This window comes from Vulpes lagopus, chromosome 11, assembly GCF_018345385.1.
Source record: "Vulpes lagopus strain Blue_001 chromosome 11, ASM1834538v1, whole genome shotgun sequence".
Taxonomy (NCBI): domain Eukaryota; kingdom Metazoa; phylum Chordata; class Mammalia; order Carnivora; family Canidae; genus Vulpes; species Vulpes lagopus.
In genome coordinates, this window is record NC_054834.1 from 103,638,869 (window position 1) to 103,665,514 (window position 26,646).

The following is a 26,646-nucleotide window of genomic DNA, read 5'->3' on the forward strand; positions in this document are numbered from 1 at the left end:
TCTTTTATACATTTTCCAATCATATTGTGCATTTTGTTTTCTGAAGCATAACGCATACACTTAACCTTATTTTACAGTTGAGGTACTGTAAAGCATATCAGAAAGATTTAAGTGACATAATGTTAAGTAAAAACATCAGTTAAAAAGTTGATGCACGACGTCTTTTGTTAGTCTTATTAACTAAGCAGGACGTGAGCTGATCTCATAGGGAGGGATTACCGTGAGAAGGCAATGAAGGCCAAAATGATAGTTATAATACTCGCTATTTTATATTCATGTATATTCCATTGAGTGAATGGACCATAATTTACTAAAGCATAGCCTTATGTTGGACAGTTTGAGTGGTTTCCATTTTTATATAGTATAAATTACACTGGGATAAACATTGTCAGGCATATGGCATTTTTTAATATTTTGGATTATTTCCTTAGGATAGATTCCCAGAAGTAGAATTACTAGGTTAAAGGGTATGAACGTTTTTATGACTCTTGAAATACATTGCCAAATTGCTTTCCAAAAAGAGGTTGTATCAATTTACAATGCCACCAGCAATATAGGAAAGTGCTCTTCTCATAATATTCTCACAGGTATTTGGCATCACAGAATTTCTAGTTTTGCAAATTTTGTGGACAAGAACGTAGTACCTCACTTTCATATACATTACTTAGTGGGTTTTTGGGGTTTGCTTTTGGTTCTCTTAAGGCAACATACCGTTGAATAACTTTGAATTTCTGACATGTTCTTTAACTGTCTATGCTGATTTGGTCATTTTTATAAGCCTGTACAGAATTATATATGATTACATTAAACCTTCTCCATAGTACAAACTTTTGTCTATTTTGTTGCTGCAAATCGCGGCATGTATGTGTATGTACGGCAGGAAGCATATTGAGGATGCAATTTTTGTACCTGCTCAAATTCTCGCTTTCTTCTGTGATTTTCTTTTTGCCTGTTGGTTTACAGCATATCGTAACTCCCCTCTCGCTACGTTAAGTATGTGAGTTATTCTAATTTTTCTAGGGAGTGACTTTTTAAAAACAACTCTTGAATTCATCTGTAATTTATGTTGATGTATGAGACAAGGCATGGATTCCAAGTGATCCTTTTTCCATATGGGTAACTAGTTATATCAATATCATTAGTTAAATAAGTTTTCATTTTTCTGTGTTTTAGGTGAAGTCTCACTTATTATATATTCATCGAATTCTTATTTCCTTCTTCAGTTTAGTGATCTATCTATCCTTGAGCCAGTGTTTATTTAATGTAGAGTTCCCTCAAATGGCTTTCTAAAGATTTAAAAAAATGGTCTTGCCTTTAAAAAAAAAAAAAAACCTGAAAATTTTGACAAATTCCAACATAGTCTGCTTGAATTTTCATTTCTTTGAATTTATAAATAAAAATTTAAACAAAACAGCTTATAAATTTTTTTAAATAAAAAAAACGGTTCAAACAGAATTTTTTACCAAAAAATACCTCTGCAATTATTCACATCTTGTTTTTTTTATTATGAAAGGAGTACCTGCCTATTTTGCTTAGCAAAATACTGAATATAGATTGAAAAAGGTCATTCATAGTTGCTCTCTTTTATTTTAAAGATTTTATCTATTTATTTGACAGAGAGAGAAACAGCATGAGCGGGGTGGGCGTGAGGGGCAGAAGGAGAAGGAGAAGCAGGCTCTCTGCGGAGCAAGGAGCCCAAAGCGGGGCTCAATCCCAGGACCCTAGGATCATGACCTGAGCCAAAGGCAGACAAGCAACAGAGCCACCCCAGGCGCCCCTCATAGTTGCTTTGAAATATAAGCTTAGGGGATCCCTGGGTGGCTCAGCGGTTTGGCGCCTGCCTTTGTTTGGCCCAGGGCGTGATCCTGGAGTCCTGGGATCGAGTCCTGTGTCGGGCTCCAGGCATAGAGCCTGCTTCTCCCTCCTCCTGTGTCTCTGCCTCTCTCTCTATCATAAATAAATAAAATAAATAAATAAATAAATAAATAAATCTTAAAAAAAAAAGAAATATAAGCATAGTTAATTAACCTCCAGAGTGTGTTCCTTTTAGATAGTTTTGCTAGTTGTGAGGGTGTGGTGCATAGTTCCTCTTGATACATATCTATCAAGCACTTACTTTGGCCCAGGTCCCTTACTAGGCATCGAGTCAGGTTCCGACTTCACAAAATAGACAACTCCTGCCCTCGTTAGCATTTTATCATAATCCATTCTTGTATTTTGCATACTCATCGATTTTAATACCTGCAGATTTCATTGTGTCGTATGAATCCATTTGAGTAATAATTTTCCTAGAATTGGACATTTCTAATTTTTCGACGTTTCCCCCCCCCCCCCCCCACATTTAGAATGTTTCCTTAAGATACATTTCTTGAAATGGAGAAAGTTGGTTAAAGGGTGTGAACACATTTAAGGTTCTTGACCCAGACTTCCAAATTGCTTTGTAAAAGGTACTAACTTTGACTGCCACTGGACGTGGACAAACGGAAACTTTTTTTTTTTATCAATTTGCCAGCAATGATTATCATCACTAAACATTGTTTTTGTTGTTGATGAGTTTTAATTTTCCTTTTTTGATAACTAGCAAGGTTTCAGTTTTTTTTTAATACAGTCAAACAAATGAAGTTCTTTGAAAATTTTTCTGATCATGCTCTTGCTCTATTCAAGATGCTTCCGTTTTATTTTCATGTGTATGAGCTCTTTATAGATAAAGACATGAGCCTTTTTGGCATTTACCCTCCTTCGGAGTTATCACAAAAGAGAAAAGCAGGAAATGATCACTGAGTTTTGGGCCCTGATGTACTTGAAGTCAAACTGAGGCTTAGGCACCTGTCCATTTCCAGGGCCTAACCTAGGGTGGGCACACAGCGGGCTCTCCATCCAGGACGCGGTGGACGAGCACACAGGTGTCAAGCCGTGCATTGGGTTCTGGGGGTCCAGGGACACGGAGACTGACAAGGGCAAAAACGTGGCTTCCTAAATTCAGCCTGGGCCAAGGAATGACTTTCTGGGAAACCCATCCATGTTTATGGGTAGGAAGAAAGAAATATCATGGCCAGAGGGCAAAAGGAAACAAGCAACTGGGTAGCATAGGAAGAACCTGAGAGAAGGAAAGGGGTATAATGAAGAGCTAGTGAGAGGAAAGAAACCAAAGCATTCAGAGATCAACAAAGCAAATTTATTCTGCATCCATCCATCCATCCATCCATAGGACATGCCCAGGGCGTCCTATGTTGGGAGGTATGTTGCTACGGTGGGCGATCAGAAACGATCGGCGGCCTCACCAAAGCTTATCTAACTCCTCAATTCAGAAACGTCTTAGGCAACTCAAATGATCTATTCCTGTAAAATTCTTGGTTATACATGCATATGCTTAAGTACACGTGTAACGCTAAGACTCATTGGAAGGTTCAGGAGAGAGCGTCTCCCCAGGTACAGATTTCGGGGGCCTGCCTTCTCTGCCCTTATAACAGTAGGTCCCTCTTGGTCACAAAATCTGGGGGGAAAAAAGAGGAGAGAAGGTAATAATTATGGCACCATCTGTTGCCATTGGATAGAGGATCTTCTCACCCCTGCCTCTCTTGGGGTTGTGAGAAGCTGGCAAGGCCCCAGGCCAACAAGAAAAAAAACAGGGGACTTGGAGGGGACAACCTTCCGCGGTAGCCGGTGTCTGCTTTGTGGTACTCTTTTGAGGGTCATCTGGGAAAATTTTCATTATATACTTTATGGAATAATTTGCATTAGGTCAAATTTATATTCCTTCCGGAGAGCCTATGAAACACGATCCCTAATTTCAAGGGTAGACGGTGCAAAAACAAGAAAGAGACAATTACCAAAAAAGGGTGTCCTGTGGGAAAGAACTTTGAGTGAGGAACCGTTCAGAATTTACAAGTTGCCCCTGGTCGAGATGGTGATGTGATCTGACCTTGGAGATCTGTGCGCTGGAAAGGATCACCCGAAGGATACCTTTAGTTCAGGTGAATGAAGGCAGCTGAGGACCCAATATTTGGGGGGCAGGTCACCTCTCTCCCTAACCTTAAGGAGCCGTTCATTCTCTTTATGGTGGCTTTGGTCATCCCCTAAGTACTGGCTATTGAGCAACTATTATGTGCCAGCTACTTTGCCAAGAACATCATCTATATTATCACCTATTCATTCCTCCAGGCCTAGCTCACTGTTCTTTTTAACCCACCCATGACTTCTGTCCCCAAGCCGAATTAATAATGCCACTACCGGTTGACTGATAATTGAAACACTCTACTCATTCTGTTCACTCCTTGCATGCAGCTCTTCTCCCACGGCCCACGCTTCTACCTGTCCCCCTCAGTTCCTCAGTCCTCCCGAGCTGGACAGGACCAGCACCCACGCTTCATTCCAACTTCCCAGCATCTGGTAGTCCCCACGTGCCACATTCCGTTGAGTGGAACCACATGACTTCAAACTCTTGGAAGGATCCCGGAATTGTTGAGCAGGAGGGCGCCTGGAACCTTCGCTGGCTACAAGCTCCTTTCACCCAGGAGGAGATTTAGGTTCGCACAAGTAACTTGCCTGAGGTCACGTAAACCTGATAGGACGAAATCAGAATCCAGGTCCCTTGCTTTTCGGCCCAGTGTAGATGCTACCGAGACACAACTAAGTATCTGTATTTCCCAATCTCCTGGCCCCACCCGAATCCTATCAGCCACTGGCCTTTGGACCTTCAGGCTATTTCTGTGATAATCTATTTTCTAAAAGAGCCCACTTCCATACACAGCTTTTCTTTCATTGCTCCGCATTCCAAACAGGAAAGTCCAAACTCCAAACGGGCTGGCTTGAGCCCTTGAGCCGCAGCATCGGTGTAAAAGTTGGGAGTGGTGGTGGTGGTGGTGGTGGTGGTGGTGGGGTGCGGTGGGGGGGGGGGGCCCTTCTGTGTATATTTTTACCAAGTTCTGTCCACATGCAGCCTTTGATCCCCACAAATCAAAACGCTTGTCAACACACATAGCAGGCTCCCTCTTCCCCATCTCTTGAGACCTGGTGGTTGTGCTGACTCGAGGATCCTTCCTCCTCACCAAGCTGGAGAACCCCAAGGATCTGTTCCCCTCCTGGACTGGGCTCTTCGGGCACAGCGAGCTGGCTTGGCCCTCGCACCGCGTTTCGGGTGGACTGAGCGTGCAGCACCGAGCAGCAGGGTGCACCGCGTGCCTCTGCATCTGGAAAATCACAGAAATGTGATTTACTCCTCGCAGTTGTACGCAACCCTTAACCCAAACTTTCCTACTTGTTGGAGAAGGTAAGTAAAATATGTTGGTGCATTCAGCACCCCCCCCCCCCTCCACCGCCCCCCCTGCAGATTTCTTCTCTTTCTTCCTTTGAGTCCGGTTGCTCGGTTATGGCTGCTGGTCCCGCCGCCTCCGGGAGCTGCACAGGCTCCAGCACCCCTGGCCCGGCCCCGGCCCACAGGGATCCACAGGGATCCACAGGGATCCACAGCTTCCCGCGGGGCTGCATCACTGGAGCACGTTCCCAGGAGCTGGAGGACCTCTGGGCGGCCCACAGGAAGCTCTGGTACTTCGCACCCCACAGCAGAGAAGGTGCTGGAACGAGCAAGAGCGGCCTGGAGGACGCCCCTCCGAGGCTGCCCCTGCGCGCACGCTCCGGCCCGGCGTGGCCCAGGGCTCCCCGCTGCAGGACCAGGACGGTTGCCCGGCGTGCACACGGGGCCAGGCCGCCAGGGGAGGCAGCCTCGGGGAGCCCCGCGAGCTCAGGCTGCAGCAGGACGTTTAACCCCCCCGCCCCCGCCCCCGCCCCCGCCCCCGCCCCCGCCCCGATTGGGATTATTTTTTAAGTTGTGAAAGCACCGGAGGGCTGGGCTGGCTGCCCCTTGGGCGCGCGGTCCCGGGGCTGTCAACCTTCCTTCCTCCTCCTTCGATGCCCTCGACCTCGTGTTGGCCTTGGGGCTCCGGGGCGGGCGGGCGGGCGGGGGGGGGCAGGAGCAGCGCGTCCCCCCTCCCCGCCCCGGGCCCCGCCTCCGCCCTCCCGGGGCCCGCTCCACGACCCCGCAGGCTTGCAGCCTCCCAGGGCGGGGGCTCCCGGGCGCGCATCCAGGGCCCTGCGCACCCCGGGGGACCTCGGGGCGCCCCCTCCCCCTCCCCTCCCCCTCGGGAGCGTGCACGGAGGCGCCGCGGGCGGGGGTGCGGGTGCGCGCGCGGGGGCGGGTAGCCCAATGGGCAGCCTCGCTCGGGAGGCGGGCTCAGGCCGGAAGCCGTCCCCGCGCCCCCGCCCTCCCCGGCCGAGGGCGGCAGGGTCCCCGCCCGCGCTCTTTGTCCGGGGCCCGCGTGCGCCCCCGCATCCCCCGCGCGTCCTCCGCGGGGCTCCCCGGCCGGGGGCGCGCGGGGCGGGCGGGCGGGCGCGCGGGCGGCGCTCGTGCCCGGCGGCCCCGGGAGCGCGCGCCCCCCCCGCCCCCCGCCCTCCGCCCTCCGCCCTCCGCCCTCCGCCGCCGCCGCCGCCGCCGCCGCGCCCGCCCCCTCCCCCTCCCCCTCCCCCGCGGCCGCCGCGGAACTTGCTGACTGCGCGGCCGGGAGGAGCCGAGCCGGGCGGCGGCGGCGGGAGGCCACAGCGCGCGGGGCTGCCCGCGTCCCCGGAGCGCGCCCTCCCCGCAGCCCGCGGCCCCGCCCCGCGCCCCGCGCCCCGCGCCCCGCGCCCCGCACGCGCCGTTATTTATTTATTTATTCGCCCCTCGCCATCTATTTATTTTCCTCGCGTCCTCCCCGTCATTCCCCCCTCGCCTCCGTCCCCTTCCCTCCCCGCCTTCCTCCCTTCCCTGCCGTCCCCGCCGCGGGCGCGGGCGCGGGCGCGGGCGCGGGCGGCGCCACCCTCCGGCCGGAGCGCGGTACTGCACGGCCCCCGCCGACTCTCAATGTTCCACGCTCCCCGGCCGGAGCCTCCGCGGCTTCTTTTTTCCCTCCCCCCGCCCCCCCCGCGCTGCCTCCATTTCCTCAAGGAAGGGTTTTTTTCGCTCTCCCTCCCCCACAGCGTAGCGGCGCGCGAGCGGGCCGGGCGGGCGGCCGAGGTGAGGCGGCGGGGCCGGGGGCGCGGGGGGCGCGGGCGGGCGGGGGCGGGGCGGGGGCGGCAGCTTTGTTCGCGGGCGGCGGGCGGGGGCGGCGGCGGCGGCGGCGGCGGCGGCGCATCCCTCGGCGGCCCCGGCGCCCTCCCCACAAAGGGCCGCGGGGCTGCGGGGCCGCCGCGGCTCGCCGGGCGCGGGGACGTGCTGCACTTCTTGCGGCTTTTGTTTGTTTGTGTTTGCCTCCTCTTTCCCTTTTTTTTTTTTTTTTTTTTGGTTATTTCTGGACAAAATGTCGGTCCGCGATGCGAGCGCGGAGCGGGGGGCCGGGGCGGCGCGGGGAGCCCCGCGGGCGGTGCAGCCGGGGGAGCTCGGGGAGCTCGGGGGGCTCGGGGGGAGCCCGCCCGGGGCACCGGCCGCCGCCGCTCGGCCCCCCCGCTCCGCGCCGCCAGGGCCGGCTGCACCGAGCAGGAACCGCCACCCCAGCGAGCAGGGGCCGGCCCCGGGGTCCGCGCTCGCGCTGCACGAGGGGACCCGCACGGTCTGCCTGCACCCGTGTCAGCGCCTGGATATTGAGACGTTACTGACTCCTCTCTCTCTCTTTCCTTTTTTTTGCACATTTTTCAGCCCCAGATCTGTTATGCACAAGGTGTCCTCAATGCTCGTCGCCTAAGTTCCCTGGCCAATGTGTCTCATGCCTTCTGAGAAACTACACAATTGATAGATTGTCCAAGGGATGCTGGAGGAGGGGGGGGGGGGGTGGGAAGGGAAAAAAGAAAAAAAAAAATGTGAGTGGCTTTTTTTTTTTTTTCTTTCTTTTTTTTTTTTTTTCCTCCGAACTTGAGTTCGGCCAAGGCTTGAACGTGGTGAGACACATCACCTCCCCGTGTAACCTTGCTGGGTGCTGATGAGATCAGTGTGAGCACTGGCAAGTGTTTCTCATTAAAATGCGAAATGTAGGGGAACCTTGGGAGGAGAACGTGCTGTTTGTTGTTGGTTGGTTTCTCAGGCTTAATATTTCCTTTCTCTCTCTCTCTCTTTTTTTTTCTCCCCCCTCTCTTTAAAAGTTTTCTAAGAAACAAGTTCACCAAGATGTCCAGTGATAGGCAAAGGTCCGATGATGAGAGCCCCAGCACCAGCAGTGGGAGTTCAGATGCAGACCAGCGGGACCCCGCCGCCCCAGAGCCCGAAGAGCAAGAGGAAAGAAAACCTTCTGCCACCCAGCAGAAGAAAAACACCAAACTCTCTAGCAAAACCACTGCTAAGTTATCCACTAGTGCTAAAAGGTAACGTGTCAAAAAAAAAAAAAAAAGGACGGAAGCACAGGATGCCGGTTGTCTTCCAGACGACTCACTGTTGGTTTTTTATTTATTTATTTATTTTTACATCACTAGCCAGGGTTCGGAGGTATTTACTCGGTGATCACTTCTATCTGCACTTGAATAGCTTGTCATTCTTTAGGTGGGACGTAAGGCACCTCCCTAGAACTGTACTTCTAAGGGAACTTAACTCTGTACTTTGGTTAACTTCAGGGAGAGTGTCCTTGAGTAGAGAGAGCTTGGACTCCCATCCTGACAGATTGTTTGAGGAGCTGCTGGCAAGGGAAATTTGGTGCGCCCAAATTAGCTGGTACATTGAGGATGTTCCTTTTTATGAGTCATATTCCTCTTCTTCTTCTTCTTCTTCTTCATTGAAATTGACACTTCTGGAGGATCAGCAGCGCCTCTCCAGCCTCTCCATGAAGCCTGATGATTAGAAAGGGGAAGTGTGTTTGCTAGGAAATTTGTCAGTTCAAGGCCTGGACTATATTGGAGAGCAGATTTAAAATTTGGGCTCCCCGATTGCTTTCAGTTTTGCAGATAAGGACTTTAAGTCACGCATCCCAGGTAACTGCTCTTCTGTAGTTAACGGTTGGTTATGCCTCTCTATCCTCGTGAGTGCGCATAAAACTGCCGAGGAGCCATTTACCATTTTGGATGGCACCTGGCTGTCGAAAACTTTCATTGTGTTTGTGGCCCTTCCCTCTGAAACTTGTGGATCTGCTTGACGTGTTAATACCCCACAGCAGAAGAAACCTGTTTTGTTGGGTATATACGAAAGGCCGTTTGTTTCCTGTTGATTTATATCATCTTTGATGGCAAAAAAGAGAGAGAGAAAAAGAAAAAAAAAAGGATTCTGTCGAGGGGACTCCATTGGTGGCACTAGGGGAATATCCATGAATTCTATTAATTCTACGTCACATGTGTCTATAGCATTAGCTCATATTGACATTTTGTTGGTTTTTGTTGATCACAACTAAAGGGAGAAGAAAATATATTAAAAGTGTTCAAATACTGCGTTCTGTAGTGATTTCGAAGTACTCTTATTTTCCTGTGGACTTTCACCTCTATCAGTAATCGCGTATTAATAACTTGAGAGTAATGTTTTATTAAATAACAGCAGTCTTTTAAATGATTTAGAGTCCCCCTCAATTTGCAGTAATCTCGTTGAGGGACGTGTTAAACACATCTTAAGTTTTGAAAGCGTTTTAAATTTGAATAAAATCAGAGAACTGCTTCCCCTGCTCTCCCCCCCCCCCCCCCCCGCCCCCATCTCAAGGCTGTATATCCTGGTATTTCTTTCCTCCCCACTTTACTCAGTCTTAGTCCTGTACTGAAATTAAGGTCAAGGAAAACAGAATTGGTTAAGTAAGAATGTCAGAGTCCTTTAGAAGTTTTTCACTGGTAAAGAGGTTTGTAAATTTTAAACTTTTTTTTGGCCCCAAATATCCTCAAAACTGTTAACGTGCTCGCGTGATAGCTTGCTGATGCTTACCTCTATAAAAGTGACTTGAAGTCATTGTCAAAAATTCTAGTGCTTTCCCTCCTCCCTTCTTGTCTCATTTGCATATAAGCTTGAAAAGAGAATTTCTTTGGTAAAAAGTGTTTTGAAATAGATCTTCTGTCCTTTATTGAGTCCCAGTAGAGGACTACTTCTCAAATCAGGTGTGCATGTCATACTTATTTACAGTGGCGAGTGAGGAAAAAAGCTGCAAAGTTTCTGTTAAGGGATTTGGGTTATGCCTCTGAGAACAAAGAGGAAGCAGCCATGTTAGCATTACTGAAGGCAAAGCCAGCCTTGCATTTAACTGCATGGTGGTAGAGGGCAGTGTAATTCCCCGGTTATTCTGTAGCCTACCTCAAATCCTTTTTGTCTGTTCTCATTTCACTAACAGAATTCAGAAGGAGCTAGCCGAAATAACTCTGGATCCTCCTCCTAACTGCAGGTAAGACACACATTTTGTTGTTCCGATTTCTTTGAAATGTGGAAAAATATCAGGAGATCGACGTATCGGCTCTGGGTATGTGTGCTGCAGAAGAGCAGCTGCTGTTTGCTTCTCTTCAGTTCTTGCAAGTGGAGCAAATAAAAATTATCCGAGGTGAATTAAACCAGTTTTGGGGGGGGGGGGGGAATACTCTTCAGCGTGTGTCATACCTCTTAGATTTAGGAATAGACCGACTTCTGGGCTTCTTACTGGCATGGGTGTGAGTGGTGCTGATTTTTGTTCCGTTGTAACATCTCGGTGGGGTGTTTATTCAGAAGTATATTGCAGAAACTTCTACAATTTTGCTAAGCTTTAAAGTTACTGCTCGTGTGCAATCTGAACTGACCTTCCAGATTTAGAAATCGCTGAATGTGGTGTTACAGAATGTAAATGCAGTAAACAAGAGTATAGTTTCTGTTTGATTTATTCAGTAATGTGCCCTAAGGACAAATTTTATGTGCTAAGCTAATGCTTTTAGTTGTTTTCTAGAGAATGCATTGGTGGAATTACTTACTTGTTAATCAAATGTCTTAATTACTTGGGAAAATCCTTAGGAGTCTTGGTCCCTGTGATATGTGTATGGAAAGCAGTAAATGAATTGGAATTTGTAGGAAGAATTCATTACAGTGACATCATGTAGGATAATTTAAAACGGTTGGTTGGTACAAGGTGCTTTAAGTGGTTGACAGTTCTGTTTGTGAACTTTTTTTTTTTTTTTTTTTTCAGTTTGTCTTAGTGCTCTGTTTTCAGCAGTGATTATGTGGCTTCCAAAATTCATCAGACTTAGAAAAAAAAAAAAAAACAGTGTTGTAGAGACTTTGCATACAGATATGTGCTCAAGAGCAAGAGTGGCAGCTAGAAACAAGGCAGGGTTACGGTTGGATAGGAAAATGATTTTCTCGTCCTAACCTGTATTTTTGATGTGAGTTGTGTTCACATGAGATGATCAGACCTAGCCCTGAAGTCTACTTGAGATGTAATTGGGTGTAACTCCATTGCTTCTTGCTTGTGTGTATTAACCAGATCCTTGGATAAGGTGATCTGATCCTGATTTATTCAGTGAATTAACAGTTTTGCTGATATTCGTAATCAGCTATTTCAGTTCAGAAGGCAAACGTGAATGTAAGCTAATTTTAAACAGGTAGTGGGTATGTTAGATCTCGAAGTTCTAAGAGCTGTGCTGTCCACTAATGCAGCCACTAGCCACTTGTGGCTCTTGACCACTTCAGTTGTCCAAAATGAGATGTGCTCTAAATGTAAAATACACATCAGATTTTGAAAACTGAAGAAAAGAATGTACAGTACCTGATTAGTGATTTTTAAAACTATCTGTGACGTGTTTAAATGAGAAGTCGGGTATGTTGAGTCACATAGAATGTTTTAAAGTTTTACCTTTTCATCATCTTAATGCAGTTATTAGAAAACTTAAAGATACGTTATGTGGCTTGTATGACATTTCTAGTGAGCAGTGCTGCTGCTTTAGAGAATAAATACATCAGAGTTTTCCTTCCAGCCTTCTCGATTGGGGTGTCAAATCTGTAGCCATTTAGTGAGGTCAAGTTAGATTTGCTCTTGAAAGAATCACTTAACTTGCAGAGTATATTCTGATATTTCCCTTTGTAAAAGATGTAAAGATCTATCAGTTCAAAACCTAAATTGCATGTGAGGTCAAACATTGGTTTCTGTTGATTTTCTGCAAGTGGCACAAACTAGCGTACGTGCATAAATCTAAAGAGTCTAGTAGGCGGAGTGTTGAATGCCCTTGGCGCAGTAGTGTAGTGTTGCAGTTACTGAAGAAGTGTGCTTTACATGGTTAGCCCAGGAATGGTTCCCCAAGGTCACTGAGGATTATTTTAGAGGAAGTTGAATGTTTCTGGGAGGCAGAAAGTTTGTTTATTTTTCTGTTTATGTGCCATGTTTCATTTTAGTCTGAAATTACGCTTCACATTTAGTGATCATTGAAATAGCGAACCTGTGGGCTTGGGGACGGTGACATGGACTACATCATCTGTGCGTTCCCTGGTCACAACTTGTGATGATTGTAAACTATTGCAAATTACATATTTCGGTTCTCTAGTTCTTTTAATATTTCAGGGTGGGTTTTGTTTTGTTTTGTTTTGTTTTGTTTTGGTGGCTATGTGACTAAAGGAAAAACAGAAAAAGTGAGTCTTGACAGGGAACTGGGAGAAGTTGTGTCTTACTAGTTTGGGGATGGTCTTCTTTATATGCCTGACGTAAAATAGATACTTCTGTGTCTTTTATTTAAAGCGTCTGGAGATTGTTTTGGGGTGGAAGATGATCTAGTCCTGTCCTCGAGCAGGAATTTGGAATATTGAGTGTTTGGTGGAGACACTTTGGGACGTTGACAATGAAGTCTGAATTTGTGTTGTATTTTTTTTTTACCTGTCGGAAATGTGTGACAGATCGTGGTGTTCTTGTAGTTCACAGGTGCATGGGTGAGGATTTTAGCTTTATGGTGATTGTATGGTTTAAATTTATTGATTTACGTTATAATTTAAAATGGGATTCTATGTTAATAAGTTTTAAAATGTGTGAGTTCATATTGCCTGAAATCTATGAAACCTTATACTCTCTTGACTTTGATGTTTAACTTTCATGTGTAGTTAATTAATCAGAATTCCATTATGGTTTTGAAAATAATTTTTACAAGCTTGTCAAAGTAGGTGACAGATTTAATTCTTCCTCAGGGAAGAAATGTAAAGTATATCTGTGTACATTCAGGAAAAAGTTGGTTGAAATAAAACTCAGCAAAACCAGAATTAGACAAGACTAAGAATTAGATCCCATCCTCCCTTCTTGTGCTTTATTAATAAAATATTCTTCTCTTATGTTATATATTCCCTTACTATTATATGTCTAATATGTGTATATCGAGAGTGATCTTAGGGTAGACTTACCTGTTGAATTAAGTGTGTGGTTTTAAACAGGTTTGAATATATTTTTGATAGTAATGATATTTCTTTTCCTGATAGTATAAAAGTTGGATAAAGGACTATTTCCAGTGATTTGATGGCATTTTAGTTTTTAGGTAGTGGAGTTCCTTAGACCAGAGCATTCTCAACATAGGGATTTAATATTTAATGTAGTGGCCTTGATTTATATGGTTTACATAGTGTATCCTGTGTTATGGTATAGTTGATTCATCAGTGAGAATGAAGAATGAATGATTCATCAGTTTTTGGAGAAAGTGATTGACTAGAATTGTTGAGTACTGTGCTATTAAGACATTTATGTTCCCTCTTTCCCAGAGGGTACCCTTGTCCTTTCACAGTAACCACTTACAGACCTTTAGGAGGTTGCTAGATCTTTAACTCAACCTCTGATTCTTTCCGTATATGATAAAAGCACAAATACGCACTCTTAAAAAGTTCTTTAATATGTTGAGGTTGAATCCGTGTCAAAGTTGGATATTCAGGGACGTCTGTAAATAGTTTTGGGATGTGGGAAAGGCCTTACTGGAGGGGGGCGTAATAGTATCAAGTGTGTGCTTGCAGAACTTGAAAAGGTACTTTAATACTTGTAAATTTTGCTAGCAGCATCCTTCTTTTAAAAACAAAATTAATACAAGAGGCAATTAAGTTCTAAACCAGAAGTTGGCAACTCTTGATTTGCTCATAAGCCTCTCATTGTCTAACTGTGGGTGAACCGTACCTCGTGAGGGCTATCGCCGCTTGCCACCATTTTCTAGGGTAGACCAGAATTTTGCTCCTCAGAGGGTGATCTTTAGGTCAGCAAGGTCCGCATCGCAGGTAAGATTGTGAGATATGCAGAATCTTGCCTCCCCCCGCTGCAGAAGTACTGAATCAGAGACTGAATTTCAGCAAGAATCCCGGTGAATCAAATGTATATTAAGGTTTCAGAAACATTGGTCTGAGTTCAAATCCTCGATCTGCCTCTTATTAGCTGTGCTATTTTAGATCAGTTAGGATATATTTCTGTCTTTCAGTTTTCTTAAATGTAAAATGGAGATTAAAATAATTCCCCTTCTACAGGTTGAGGATTAAATGAGTTGTTATGTTTTAAAGTTTTGTAATGGTGTAAATTGGGTCAGTAAAGTGACCACAGCATAATTAAGGGGAGAGAGGCAGGTTAGACACCTGTCCTCACTCTTGCTGGCATTTTTCCAATGGATCAACATCGTACTCTAGGAGTAATGTTATTTTAATCAATTTAGCATCTATTTTATTTGAAAACACATCGAGCAAAAAAATTTTTAAATATGTATTTATTAGTTAAAGGAGTTCCTTAGAACTTGAGTAAAAAAGAAAATTAACCTAAGGACATTGGGCAAGGATGAAGGACTAGTATATCCCTTTTAGAGGAATATACATAAAGTTAATGATACTTAATTCAATAGAGAATGATCTCTCTCTGCAGGTAAATTACAATGAAAAAATTTTGAAAATAAGGGTGATAGTTACGTTTTCCCTTTTTAAAATATCCTGTTTTAAAAATGTGCAGGTTTACTGAGAATGAGATTATATCAATATTTGTAAAACTTGGATTCTGAATTGATGTAGTTTACCATTAACCTAAATATAGCAGCTTTTTTCCTTGCCTTTGACTTTGGAAGCTTTTTGTAATTGGTATATGAAGGCAGGTAGTAATCAAAATAACATGTGATATCTACATTGCTTAGTTGGTTGCTTATACAGCATTTTATTTTATTTCACTTTGTTTGGGGGAGGGAGGCAGAGAGGTTGGGCCTGGATCGCACAACCTTGAGATCATTACTTGAGCGGAAATCAAGAATCAGGTTGCTTAATAGATGAGCCACCCAAGTGCCCTTACAGTGCTTGATTTTTTAAAGTCCTCCACATTTATAGATAGATTGCTTTTTTTCTTTTTTACTTATACATGTGTTGTTGTGGTTGATATTAGGCAGCATGTGCTATGTGAAGGAAGATGCCCTCTTTTGTGAAAGATCTCTCGTCATCTAGTCATTTTCAACTCTTCAAAAAAAATTCTGGAACTCTCTCTCTTTTTTTTTTTTTTTAATGGAATCTTTACTGGAAGCACAAAGAACTACTCTGATTGTTTCCCTACCACCCTATTGTGGTCATCTACTGATAGATAGTTCTTAATGTTTTATTAATTAAGTTTTGACTTCTGCACAGACTCTCAAAAATCATGAGGATTTTTTTTTGGAAATTTGGGCATTACTGATAATTTTAAATGATGTTTTATGTTTCATTAGGCTAATACTAGCTTCAACACAGATGAAACCCATAATACAGTATGTTTATGTTGTAGACTATAATTATTTACTTGTTTCTACCTTCTGCAAGGGTAAGTGTTCCTCTGAAAGGAGGGTGTGGTCTTACACATTTTTGTAACTCTTGCTTTACACAGTATTTTGCATATGAAAATTTGTGAAATTAATAGATAAATTGAAATCTGTCGAATTGACCGGAATAGAAAGTCCAGGCAAAACAGTTGACTCTGGGTTGGAGAAGACTCTCTTAAAAATACCATATGTTCTGTACTTTTCTTTATAGTAGTAATTTTTAGTATGATTATTCAAAGGCACTTAGCTGCTGTTTCTATTATAGAAGGAAACTGATAATACTATATAGTAAGCCTAATTATTTGTCTCATATGCAAGAGTGCTGCAGGAAGACCCAGTGCTGCTGTGACTAAAAACTTTTCCCAAAAGAATGACATGATTGAAAACAGTATTTCTTCCCCTAAAAGGTCATGTTTTTATTAGGGACCTATTATGTTCAAAGCAGATAGTGTAGTTAGAAAGTAGGTGAAAACACTGTGTGCCTTTATTCCCAGTTGTTTTGTCACTTTCTATAGTTAACCAATTGGTACCTTATTCCCTCCTTGAAAAGAGTTGCTGTTAACAACAGATGGATATGTTTAGTTACAAGAAAATCAACAAATCCTTCTTGCTTTGAGTGCAAGGGCATTCAGATTGAGAATGGAGAGCTTGATCTGCCATTCTCATCTTCCCCATAAAATTGAGATTAAAAACATACGATAAAACCACTTGTAGACTTAGAGAAATAGAAATGATTTTTTTTCTTCCTATACGGCTTTTGTCAGGGAAGTATATTTGTCATTTTATTAGAATCTAGAAAAGAAACTCTTAAACTTTTATTCTTTCTTTTGCCTCTGGATCAGTGGTTCTCAACTGTCGGTGATTTTTGCCTCCCTACTTCTCTCTACCAGCCCCCCCCCCCCAAAAAAAAAAAAAGCCTAAGGAACAGAGGAACAGTGGACAATGCTTGGAGACTTTTGTGCTTTCTTAACTGGGAGAAGGGGGGGGTGGTGGCTGCTGATATTTAGTGAGTAGAGGTCAGGGATGCTGCTAAATGCCCTGCAGTGTGTAGGACAACCCCCTCCAACAAAGAATCATCTGGACTAAAGTGTCAGTAGTGCTCAGGTTGAGAAATCCTGCTGTAGATCCTTAACTGTGATACCTTGCTGCCTGAATTGTTGCATAGTTTTCTTTTTACCACTTTGCTATCTTATTAGCGATGCCTGCTTAGTATACTCTCCTACACCTTCTTAGAGCTGATGGCTCTACCTCCCACTACTCCTGTGCTATGGTTTATATTTATTGTGTATTTTTTGACATACGAGTATGTTGTTTTTATGTGAAACCACAGGAATGGCTACCTTGAATACCTGCTAAATTATGGTCTATTGAGGCCAGAAATGCTTTCGGCAGTATTTTTATTTCTTTTCTGTCTTCCACCAGTTAATTATACCCCTGCATGATCTAGCTTTAGGCTGTTGTATCTGTGTTCTACCAGAAATATTGAAGTACGATGCATCAAGGAGAAATACCATTGGAAATTCATCCACATTCAGTTTTACATTGAATTACAAACAGGTTAGAAAGCCATGCTCTTGATTTGGTTTTTCGTTTCATCATTAAGACAGTACAGAGATTATTCACTTCTATTATTGTTCTAAGTCCACAGTCTTTTATTTCCAACCCTTGGGGCTAGATGTGTTTCAGGGGACAGAAAATTTTTGATTTTAGAAAGGGAATATGATGTGCTTGCTGTATCTTATATAACAACCCCAGTGGGATCTTCAAACACATAATATTTTTACACCAAAAATGTATGAATATTTATACTAAATGGGATAATAAATAGACATTACAAGTAATTTCAGGTTAGTTCATGTTTGGTGTTGGCTGCCAAATTGTTTTTCTCCAAACTTATTTGATTTTTAGAGCTTTTGGGATTCCAGAATTGTGGATAAGCAGTTGTGGGTCCTCTACTCCCTGTGTTAGAATGACAATCGACTACAGCCATTTACAGTGAAAGTGTTTTGAAGTTGGTCGACTTTCCTTTCTTCTACCTGTTTTCTAATAGCAGTTTTCAGTTTCTCACTTTTTATTCTTGGATAATTGCTTTTGTTGTTGTATGACTTGTATGTTTTAATTAGAAAAATAATTTAGCCTCTTGATTTTAGAATTCTTTCTGCTTAAGTTGAAACTATAAGTATCTGTTTCTTTTTAACTCGCGTGTAGTGGATTACTTTTCCACTTTGTTCCTAAATACAGTCTTTTAATCATTTCGTTTTTTTTTCTTAATGCACGAAATTACACCAAAACCAGTGCGTCCTTCAATACTTAAACAGAGGACTTGCCATTTTTATGTATGCGTTTTGTCCTGTAGCATTTGAGTACAGTTGAGTACAATTGAGTACATTAAATTTTGCAGTGTTGGAAACATATAAGGGTTTACTTCTCTTGCTCATATGAAGTCCGCTGTACATGCAGGAGCTCTCCTGGGTAGGTCTTCCATGTATGGACTCTGCTCTCTGCTTCTTGCATCCTGTAGTTGTGCCATTTGAAACCTGTGTCCAAGCAAGAGAGTTAGAGGGTCGTGTGCCAGCTTTTAAGTGCTTCGGTCTGGAAGTAAGACATGAATTCAGCACATGGCCTCAGCTAACTGCAAGGTGGCTGGAAAGTGTGGGGGAGCATATGGATATTCAGTGAGAAATCAGTTTTTCCGCCACAAAGGATGCATACTTCCATGAATAGATGACTTTCACTCTTACTTCAAAAGAGGAAATAATTGAGCATCCAGCCTGACACTGTACTGGAGTCCAGAGTATAATACTTAATACTCTCACTTGTTTAACTCCCAAAAGAACCCTCTAAAGAATCATTCTTTTTAAGATTTCAAAACTGAATCTTAAGAGTAGTTGAGAAAATTGCCAAATGTCACATATGTAGCACATATACATAACAGATGCGGGGCAAAAATCTATGTTTACTTCTTGACATAAAAGTAAGCGCTTCTGCTTTTGTACAGTGCTGCTTGAGAGATCTGGTAAAGACATTCCCAGTTGATTATGGGTCTGTAGGTACATGCTTAGTTTAAGTATATCTCCCATTTGTTTGTTTATAGTTTTTCGAAGGATCCAAAAATACTGTTCCTTGTAGGGTTTTAGAACCTGGCAAGTAAGGTCCAGATGGTGAGTTGGAGAAAAAAAGAGTTTCCTTCTTTGGCTTGGGAGTGCAAGGCTTTCTTACCTTTTTTTTTTTTTTTTTTTTAACTTATTATCATTTAAGCTTTTTTTTTTTTTTTTCCCCAGGGAGCATTTCCCCAGTTGTCAGCTCTCTTGCCTTATTCTCTTCCCCTGTAAGAAAGAAGGTCAGGGACTGAGTATGATCATAACGGAAAAAGCAAATCTTTGTTCTCTGCCTTGTAGTTCTTTGTGTATGGCTTTCCTGTGGGCAAAGGAATATCTTTAAATCTACCTCTGCTTTTTTCTCTGGGGTATTGTGAAGCAGTCCATGTTTATGAATTGCTTTGAGGTTGGAAAAAAAATCCATCTGTAGATAAGAATTCCTAGCTTTATGGAGAAAAGTCCCAATCACATAGGATTTTAGGAGAATTTGAATGCTGATTTCTCAGCACCATGTGCACTTACTATTTTTTGATACTGGCACTAGATCGCACTTTTTAACAAATTTGGCTTCATGTTCAAGTTAAGTCCTCTTAATTTTGTCTTTTTTTTCTTATAGTTTCATAGTTCATTTAATCACTGTTTTCCTAAATTTGTGAATTTATACAGAAATTAGATACATGTAGTATGGGGATTTGCTTTTTTTCTTACGAGTGAGTCTCTTTGGAAAAGGAGCTGGTCCACTTAGCAAGACAGACCTACTAACGTTCTCAGGGTGACCTGCTAGGTTTATGTAGTTCATTTTAGATTAATGAGATTAGTTTTATGAATCAATCTGTACCTTGCATTTTGTCTAAAGGCAGTCTTGAATTTTAAACTTGTGGCATTTTCCTCTTTGTTGACATTTCATTGGTTTTATAAGGGTGTGTAGATAAACAGCATAAGCTTATTTTATAGCACTTGTTTTGTATGTGATGGTCAGTAGGAAGCGATTAACCTCAAAAATAACAGCAATGGGGCCAAATTTTTAGATCATTACATTTAAAAAGATTTCAGTCCTTTCTTGATCCTGAAGGTATGATTATTTTAATTTAATGGTTATTTGCAGCGAACAAAACTGAAAGGAATTGCAGTATTTCCGTGTTCATTCATTGTTTGTGGTTTAGTCTGCCTGTTTTGGAGAGATTTGGACCGGTTATGCCCTTCCAAAGTTTCTTTGCTGCTTCACTGTCCCAGAGCAAATACACTTTGTCATTCTGTTTAACTTCTAGCTTGTCTGGGGAAAAATAAAGACATCTCTTGTCTGAAATTGCTTTTGGGAGTATAGCTCCACATGTTTTGGTCGGAATGAAAGGCCTAGGGAAACATGAATTTTGTTACCTTTTTATTTTATTTTCCTTTACTTATAAATCATCATGATGATCCTCCCTTTACATCCTTGCCTCTCACTTTTTATAAACAACATTCATTCCCTTTCTAAGGGTGGTTATTTGTAGTTTGTTTTGCCATTTACAATCTTATAAGTCCTTTACAAATGGATCATTTTTTCACATTAAATTTTAGTAGGTCAAGAATCCATTTATTCAGGGTCCCCAAGAGCATCGATCTCAGAAGATTGTGGCTACATATTTTTTATGGCTTCGTATTGCTTTCTGTAGTCTTCTCAATTTAAAGAGTAGCAACAACAGAATATAAAGGGCACCATAAGGCCTTGGCTTTATGGTTTTATTTTTGTTTCACACTTGTTTCTAAGAGTATTGGTAATATTTGTTGGATCTGTGAAGTATATACTTGTGGTAAATCCACCTGCTATCACAGTGAGGAAATCTGGCCTTTGATGGGTTTGAACATGAATTTAGATGCATGTGTTCCATGTGGAATTAAGTGGCAGTTTTTAACTAGTATTCCTTTAGATTTTATTTTATTTAAACCAGTGTCTGTTTAAAATTTTAAAAGACATTTCTGTTATATCTTCCCAGATGTTTAATATCCCCATATCCATTAGAGGACTATGCCAAGCGTGCATTTTGTTCTTTTTTAAAACCCTAAAATAAACATGTTGCAAATGATTGCTTTCCCCTCCTGCTGAGGTTTCTTAGTTTTTTTAAATTAACTTTTTATTATGGACGATTTGAAACATATATGAAAGTAAACAGACTATTATGATGAATCCCCATGTAGCCTGCACCCAGTTTCAGTAGTTACCAATCCTTGACCAGTCTTGTTCCACCTCTAATCCCATCCATCTCACCCTCCCATGTTACATTGAAGCAAATCTCAGACATCATTTCATCTATATTTTTAAAGAACAGATACTGTGCTATGCATTTTCAAAAGATAGAGACTCCTTTCTAACTTAACTACAATGTCATTAACACACCTACATTTTAAAAAATCTAAATTCTTTAATTGTTCAAGTTTACAGATGTCTCATGGATGTCCTAGACAACTGCTCCCTTCCAATTCCCACTCCCTAAATTTACCTGAATCAGTGTCCAAATAAAGTGGACGTATTGAGATTGGTTGGTATGTCTTTTATATCTCTTTTAATCTCTAAATTCTCTTTTTCCCCATTTTTTGCAATGTAATGAAAGAACTAGGTGAAGTTTCTGAGAGTAGACTTTGCTTATTGCATTTGTATAGTATAGTTTAATATCTTTGCTTTCAATATTTCCTTTAAATTTGGGAGTTTTGTCAAGAGGCTTGATCAGTCAGGCTTGGCTGTTTTGTTTTCTTTTTCTTTTTCTTTTTCCTTTCTTTTTCTTTTCTTTTCTTTTCTTTTCTTTTCTTTTCTTTTCTTTTCTTTTCTTTTCTTTTCTTTTCTTTTCTTTTCTTTTCTTTTCTTTTCTTTTCTTTTCTTTTCTTTTCTTTTCTTTTCTTTCTTCAATTGCCTTATGGGTAGTATGGTTTTCTATCAGGAGACTTGTAAGATCTGATTTTCTTCTTGTGATGTTAGCAACCATTGGAATAGATCTCTAAAGAGAAACTTACTGCATCTTCCATTTGTTTACCCAGTTGGGTAAGTTACTTAGTGAAGGCCGACTGTTTTATTCCTTCTCTTATTCATCAGTTTTATTTTTTAGTGCTTTTTCAAAATAATAGTTGGTTTCCTAGTATCCTTTTCAGAATCATTGTGAACTCATATGTGTTGTGTTTCAGTCCATTGCAGCACTTCCGTATGTTGCCATTATAATCCTTATACACCTGCTTAATTTTAAATAAACTTCAGCTTAAATTGCTTTGCCTTAGGGAACTTTGGATGCATAAAAATTGCATGGACCTATTTTGTGGTAAAAAATAATGCAAATACATACATTCAGCCTAACCATTGCCCTAGATATTTTTTCAAAAACTGAGTACTTTTTTACGCTATTGTTTTAAACAAGTGGTATTCTCCTAGCCACCTCTTCATCATTTGTCAAGGGCTAATTATTAAGTCTTAGCATTAGGATGACTGAAATACCTTTATTGGAACTACAGGTCTGTTTTTAATTTCTGAATTAAAATAAATGAAGGTGGAATGCAGAGACCTTTATCAGAATGAAATTAATTTATCACAAGAAATGAATTTAAAAATCAACCCTGTTGTAATCTAATAAGATCTAACAAGATAAGCAACCTTCCTTGATTGCTTACAGTGTTTCTCATCAGGGTCCCCCTTGGCATTTGGGGCTGGATTGTGCTTTTCCTTGGAAGACATTGAGCATCCTTGGATTCTGCTGGTCAGGCCTGTCCCAGTATTAGGGCCACCAGAAACCACCTTCTCCCATTTCCAGATGTCTTAAGGAGGGGAAAGGGGTTAATCACTTCCCATTACAAATTACTGGTGTAGATTCCACATTGTAATGCTAGCAAATCATAATAGTGTAATAAAAAATTGTATAGCGTTGCTTCAAATAATAATGTATAATAATTTTTGGTAGATTTCTAATGTAAAGTCTGTGATGACCCAGTGTGTGTGATTTTACTGCCTATGTAATTATCTTCTGTGCAAAAAAATAGATGTTTTCTTCCTCTAGCATTTTACTTTTTACACCTCCCCCAAACTCTGAACTCTCATACTAAATATGAACTTTGTGCATGAGCTCAACATATATATATACACACACACACATTTTTGCAAATATGTATGTATATACATATCTTTTGATCTTTTTGTTTAGAGAGTTTTATTTTATTTAGAGGAAAACCTGTGTACCTGAGGGATTTTTTTGCTGGCCCATTGCCTCCATTAACCTTTTCTGTTTTTCAGAAATTATTAAATTTAATTTTAAATTTAATTATTAAAAGCCCGTTTAATTCTGTCATCTTTTCTCTCCTTATTATCTCCTCTCTGGCTTCTCATTTATCTTTATTGAGCCATGTATGTAGCTACTTCTCCACATTTGTCTTTTATCTCTTTCATCTTTTTGTAATCTGGCTTTTCGTCTTCTGTTTTATTTCAAAAATGTCATTTGGTAATCTTGGTTGTCCATGTTTTCTTCATATGACTTATTTGTAATTTTTTTAAGTGACCTTGTTATGTCTCTTTACTTTTAAACTTGTTTTCTGTTGTTGATGAAATATTTCTTCTTTCTCCTAATTACTCTTCTTTTGTATTTAGTATTTGTTTCTTCTTAAACGTGGTACCTATTCTTTCTTCACATGTTTATCCTTTTTTTTTAAAGGTTTATTTATTTATTAGAGAACATGAGCGGAGAGAGGAGAGAGGAGGGAGAGGGAGAGGTAGGCTTCTCACTGAGCAGGAACCCAGGATCATAACCTGAGCTGAAGGCAGATGCTTAACCGACCGAGCCCCCCAGGAGCCCCACGTGTGTCTGTTTTATCTCTTATCTTCCCCTGGGCACTCATGCCACATTGTGTCAGAGGGGCCTTTGATTACAGAATTTCCTCAGAAATCTCAGTAATTGTGAGCCACCTGGGTGACTCGGTTAAGCATTAGATATTTGGTTTCTGCTCAGGTCATGGTCCTCACAGCCCTTAAATTGAGCCCCGCATGGGGCTCCATGCTCCCGGGGGAATCTGCTTCAGATTCTCTCTTCTTCCTCTGCCCTTCTGCACCCTCTGCTTGCATGCATTCATGCTCATTCTCTCTCTCTAAAATAAATAAACAAATCTATATTTTCATCTCTTAGTGTAATGTTCTTGCATTACATTTTAGAATAATTTTAATGAACTTGTTAATTGAAAGCAGCTCTGAAACTAGCCAAACTCTTTTTAAGTATGGAGTGCGCTATAGGAACCCTGCATTGACCATACATCCTGGCTTATGATTATTAATAGCATTAATATTAATAGCATTTGTTTTTACTTTCAGAAATTCCCCAGTGTGCTAAATTATAGGGTCATCTTACTCTTACGCTAATGTGGGCAATGTTCTGGTTTGGCTTGGTGAATTAAGATTCTTGTAATCAATTCTCCAGAGCCGAGATTCTGATTTAGTAGTTCCAAGGGTGGCCTGAGGAGGATGTGCATTTTAAGAAGCATGTCTTAGGATTCAGATAGTAGTGGCCCTCTAACCGTTTTCTGAGAACTAGCACTCAGACTGAAGATCTTAGTTGGGTTGGGGATAATGGGGAAGCAGCAGAGGAGGTAATAAAATACCACTTATTCTCACTAGAGGAGAACAATTAAGCTCATATTTCTTTCTTGATTTTAATGGCTGTTTTCTTAAGTATCACCTATACTTTGAATGCCGGTGTCATAATACAAGAGTATTGGTAAAAGTGTGTGTGGGAGGAGTCTGCTAAACATTAAGGCTCTGCATGTGTGTATGTAACTAATGACTTAATGATGACATGAAATTTTAGTGCAAACAGCTGAAAAATACAAGTAAATCAGAACTTAGGCTACAACTTTGGAGTAAGCTGGCTGAGCTAATAACTCCAGAGACAGTTCTGAATCTCACTCATGTGTTTCTATATTTTTTTTTCATGTGTTTCTATATTAAAAAAAAAAAAAACGAAGAAAATATTTAAAACACTTCAACAGCAGTCTCTCTTCAGGTATTTAACCAGAGGATGATTGATTTGAAAACCTGAAGTAGATTATTTGTAGACTAACTTTAAAAAATTTATCCTATATACTTTTGTTATATAGCTTTCTCTATGGATTTATGGATATTTCAAACTTCTAGGTGATTTTTTTTACCTTTTATTCGAGAACATAGGAAAGCATGAAAAACTATCTTAAAAACTACCTTAAAAATGTTTTGAAGCAAGAATAATCCAAATTCCCAAGCATGATCCCACACTGCCAAAATGACAGTTGTATAATCTCACTGAAGACCAGCAGTATTAAAATTATAGAAACAAGTAGAATTCATTTATTCTATTACCCCGCACACAAAGGAAGTTTGTGTACAAGACTTGAAGTTTGTGTACAAGTTTGTGTACAAGACTGTGAAGAGTGGCAGTTTCCAGTCCTGTGACATATTACTTTACTACCATAGGCTACAGAAGAAAAAATATAGAATATTTTGAAATAAAGAATTCAAGATAAAAGCATTTTATATATTTTATCCGTTCATCAATTATGGATATTTAGCTCATTTCCATCATTTGGCTGCTCTGAGTGGTGCTGCTGTGAACACTTGCCTACAAGCATTTGTTTGAATACCTGTTTTCAGTTCTTTGGGGTGTATTTCTGAGAGTGGAATTGCCATTTCATGTGGTAGTTCTGTTTAACTTTTTGAGAAACTGCCAAACTGCTTTGCACAATGCTGTAGCATTTTAGTTTCCCACCAACAATGTATGAGGGTTCCAGTTTCTTTACATCCTTGTCACACCTATTTTCTGGTTTTTTGACTATAAGCATCTTAGTGGGTGTGAAGCGGCATCTCATTGTGGTTTGGATTTACATTTCCCTAATCACTTGTGATACTGTGCATCATTTGGTGTATTTTAACTGACTCCCAATTTAAATATTGAAGTAGAAGAGAATTCTCCCTTAAAGTAATAAAATATGCTTCCCTTTGAAAAAGCCAATATTCTTATTGAAAATACTTGTAAACAGTTCTTTAAATTTTGAAGGGAGAAAAGCCAGGGATGCCCCAATTATAACTAATAACCATGAGTGACTGTAATATAAACGTTGAAGAAGAAAAGATAACGAAGAATATAAATATTGGAAAGGCAGAGACAACCTCCCGACTGCCCCCCAGATGCCCTTTTTAATATATTCAGGAATTCCAACTGACTTAGACAAATAAAAGTTCAAGTCCCGACTCCACAAGGTAGCTGTGAGATTTTGAGCAAGTTAATTTAAATTTCTGTCTCGTAAATGTGGATGATAATCCTATTTCATCTGTTTTTGGTGTATTAGATACTCCGTATCTGGTGTATGTTACATGTAATGGTAAGTAGCTGTTTTACGGAAAAATAAACCAGCGTGTTTATGAAATAAGACTTTGAAAAATGAGGTATTAGGGTCAGTTATATACAAAGATTTAAGAAATATTTCTAGTCCACAAAGAGTAGTGATGAGTGGGATAGCATGGCAAAAAAATCTGACATACTATGGTCATTGACTTCTATGGTAAGACTAAGAATTTTGTGTTCTACAGCCATCTTTTACATTTTATATTGTCAGCATTTAGCAGTTTCTGGCACATAGAAGATACATTATATATGTTTTAAAGTTTTGTTGAATACAGGTTCAGGTGGAGACTTATTAGTATATTAAACAAATACCTTTAAAAATACTCAAAGTGACTTTCCAAAACATGATGGAGTTAAGATTACTTAATATGTGAAATCGGAATAAACAAATAGTGCTTTAAAAAGTTGTCACAACTTTTATGATATAACCTCCAGATGGATGAAAATCTTAAGTATATTGTAAATAAAGTCAAACTGTTGGAAAACTTCAGGAAATGGGCCTATGTATTGTTTATTGTTCT

General features: G+C 41.1%; 2 protein-coding genes across 3 annotated transcripts in view; one reads left to right on the forward strand and one right to left on the reverse strand.

The window, feature by feature from the left end:
• Positions 1-3,194: 3,194 nt before the first annotated feature.
• LOC121471259 (translation initiation factor IF-2-like) lies at positions 3,195-6,341 on the reverse strand. The gene is made up of 3 exons (XM_041721740.1): positions 5,838-6,341; positions 5,011-5,189; positions 3,195-4,561 (listed from the first exon to the last, which is right to left on the reverse strand). Exons 1-3 carry the CDS (start codon positions 6,078-6,080, stop codon positions 4,552-4,554), a joined length of 432 nt encoding a protein of 143 aa, XP_041577674.1. The 5' UTR covers positions 6,081-6,341; the 3' UTR covers positions 3,195-4,551.
• Positions 6,342-6,577: 236 nt separating this feature from the next.
• Positions 6,578-26,646, forward strand: part of UBE2E3 (ubiquitin conjugating enzyme E2 E3) — an 85,591-nt gene continuing 65,522 nt past the window's right edge. The window contains exons 1-3 of one of the 2 annotated variants that reach the window (XM_041721738.1): positions 6,578-7,048; positions 8,107-8,325; positions 10,254-10,304. In XM_041721738.1, the coding sequence (XP_041577672.1) occupies positions 8,132-8,325; positions 10,254-10,304 (245 nt within the window). In that variant the 5' untranslated portion in view covers positions 6,578-7,048; positions 8,107-8,131. Of the gene's footprint in view, positions 7,049-7,867; positions 7,968-8,106; positions 8,326-10,253; positions 10,305-26,646 lie in introns of those variants that run through there. The other variant, XM_041721739.1, reaches the window with a different exon arrangement.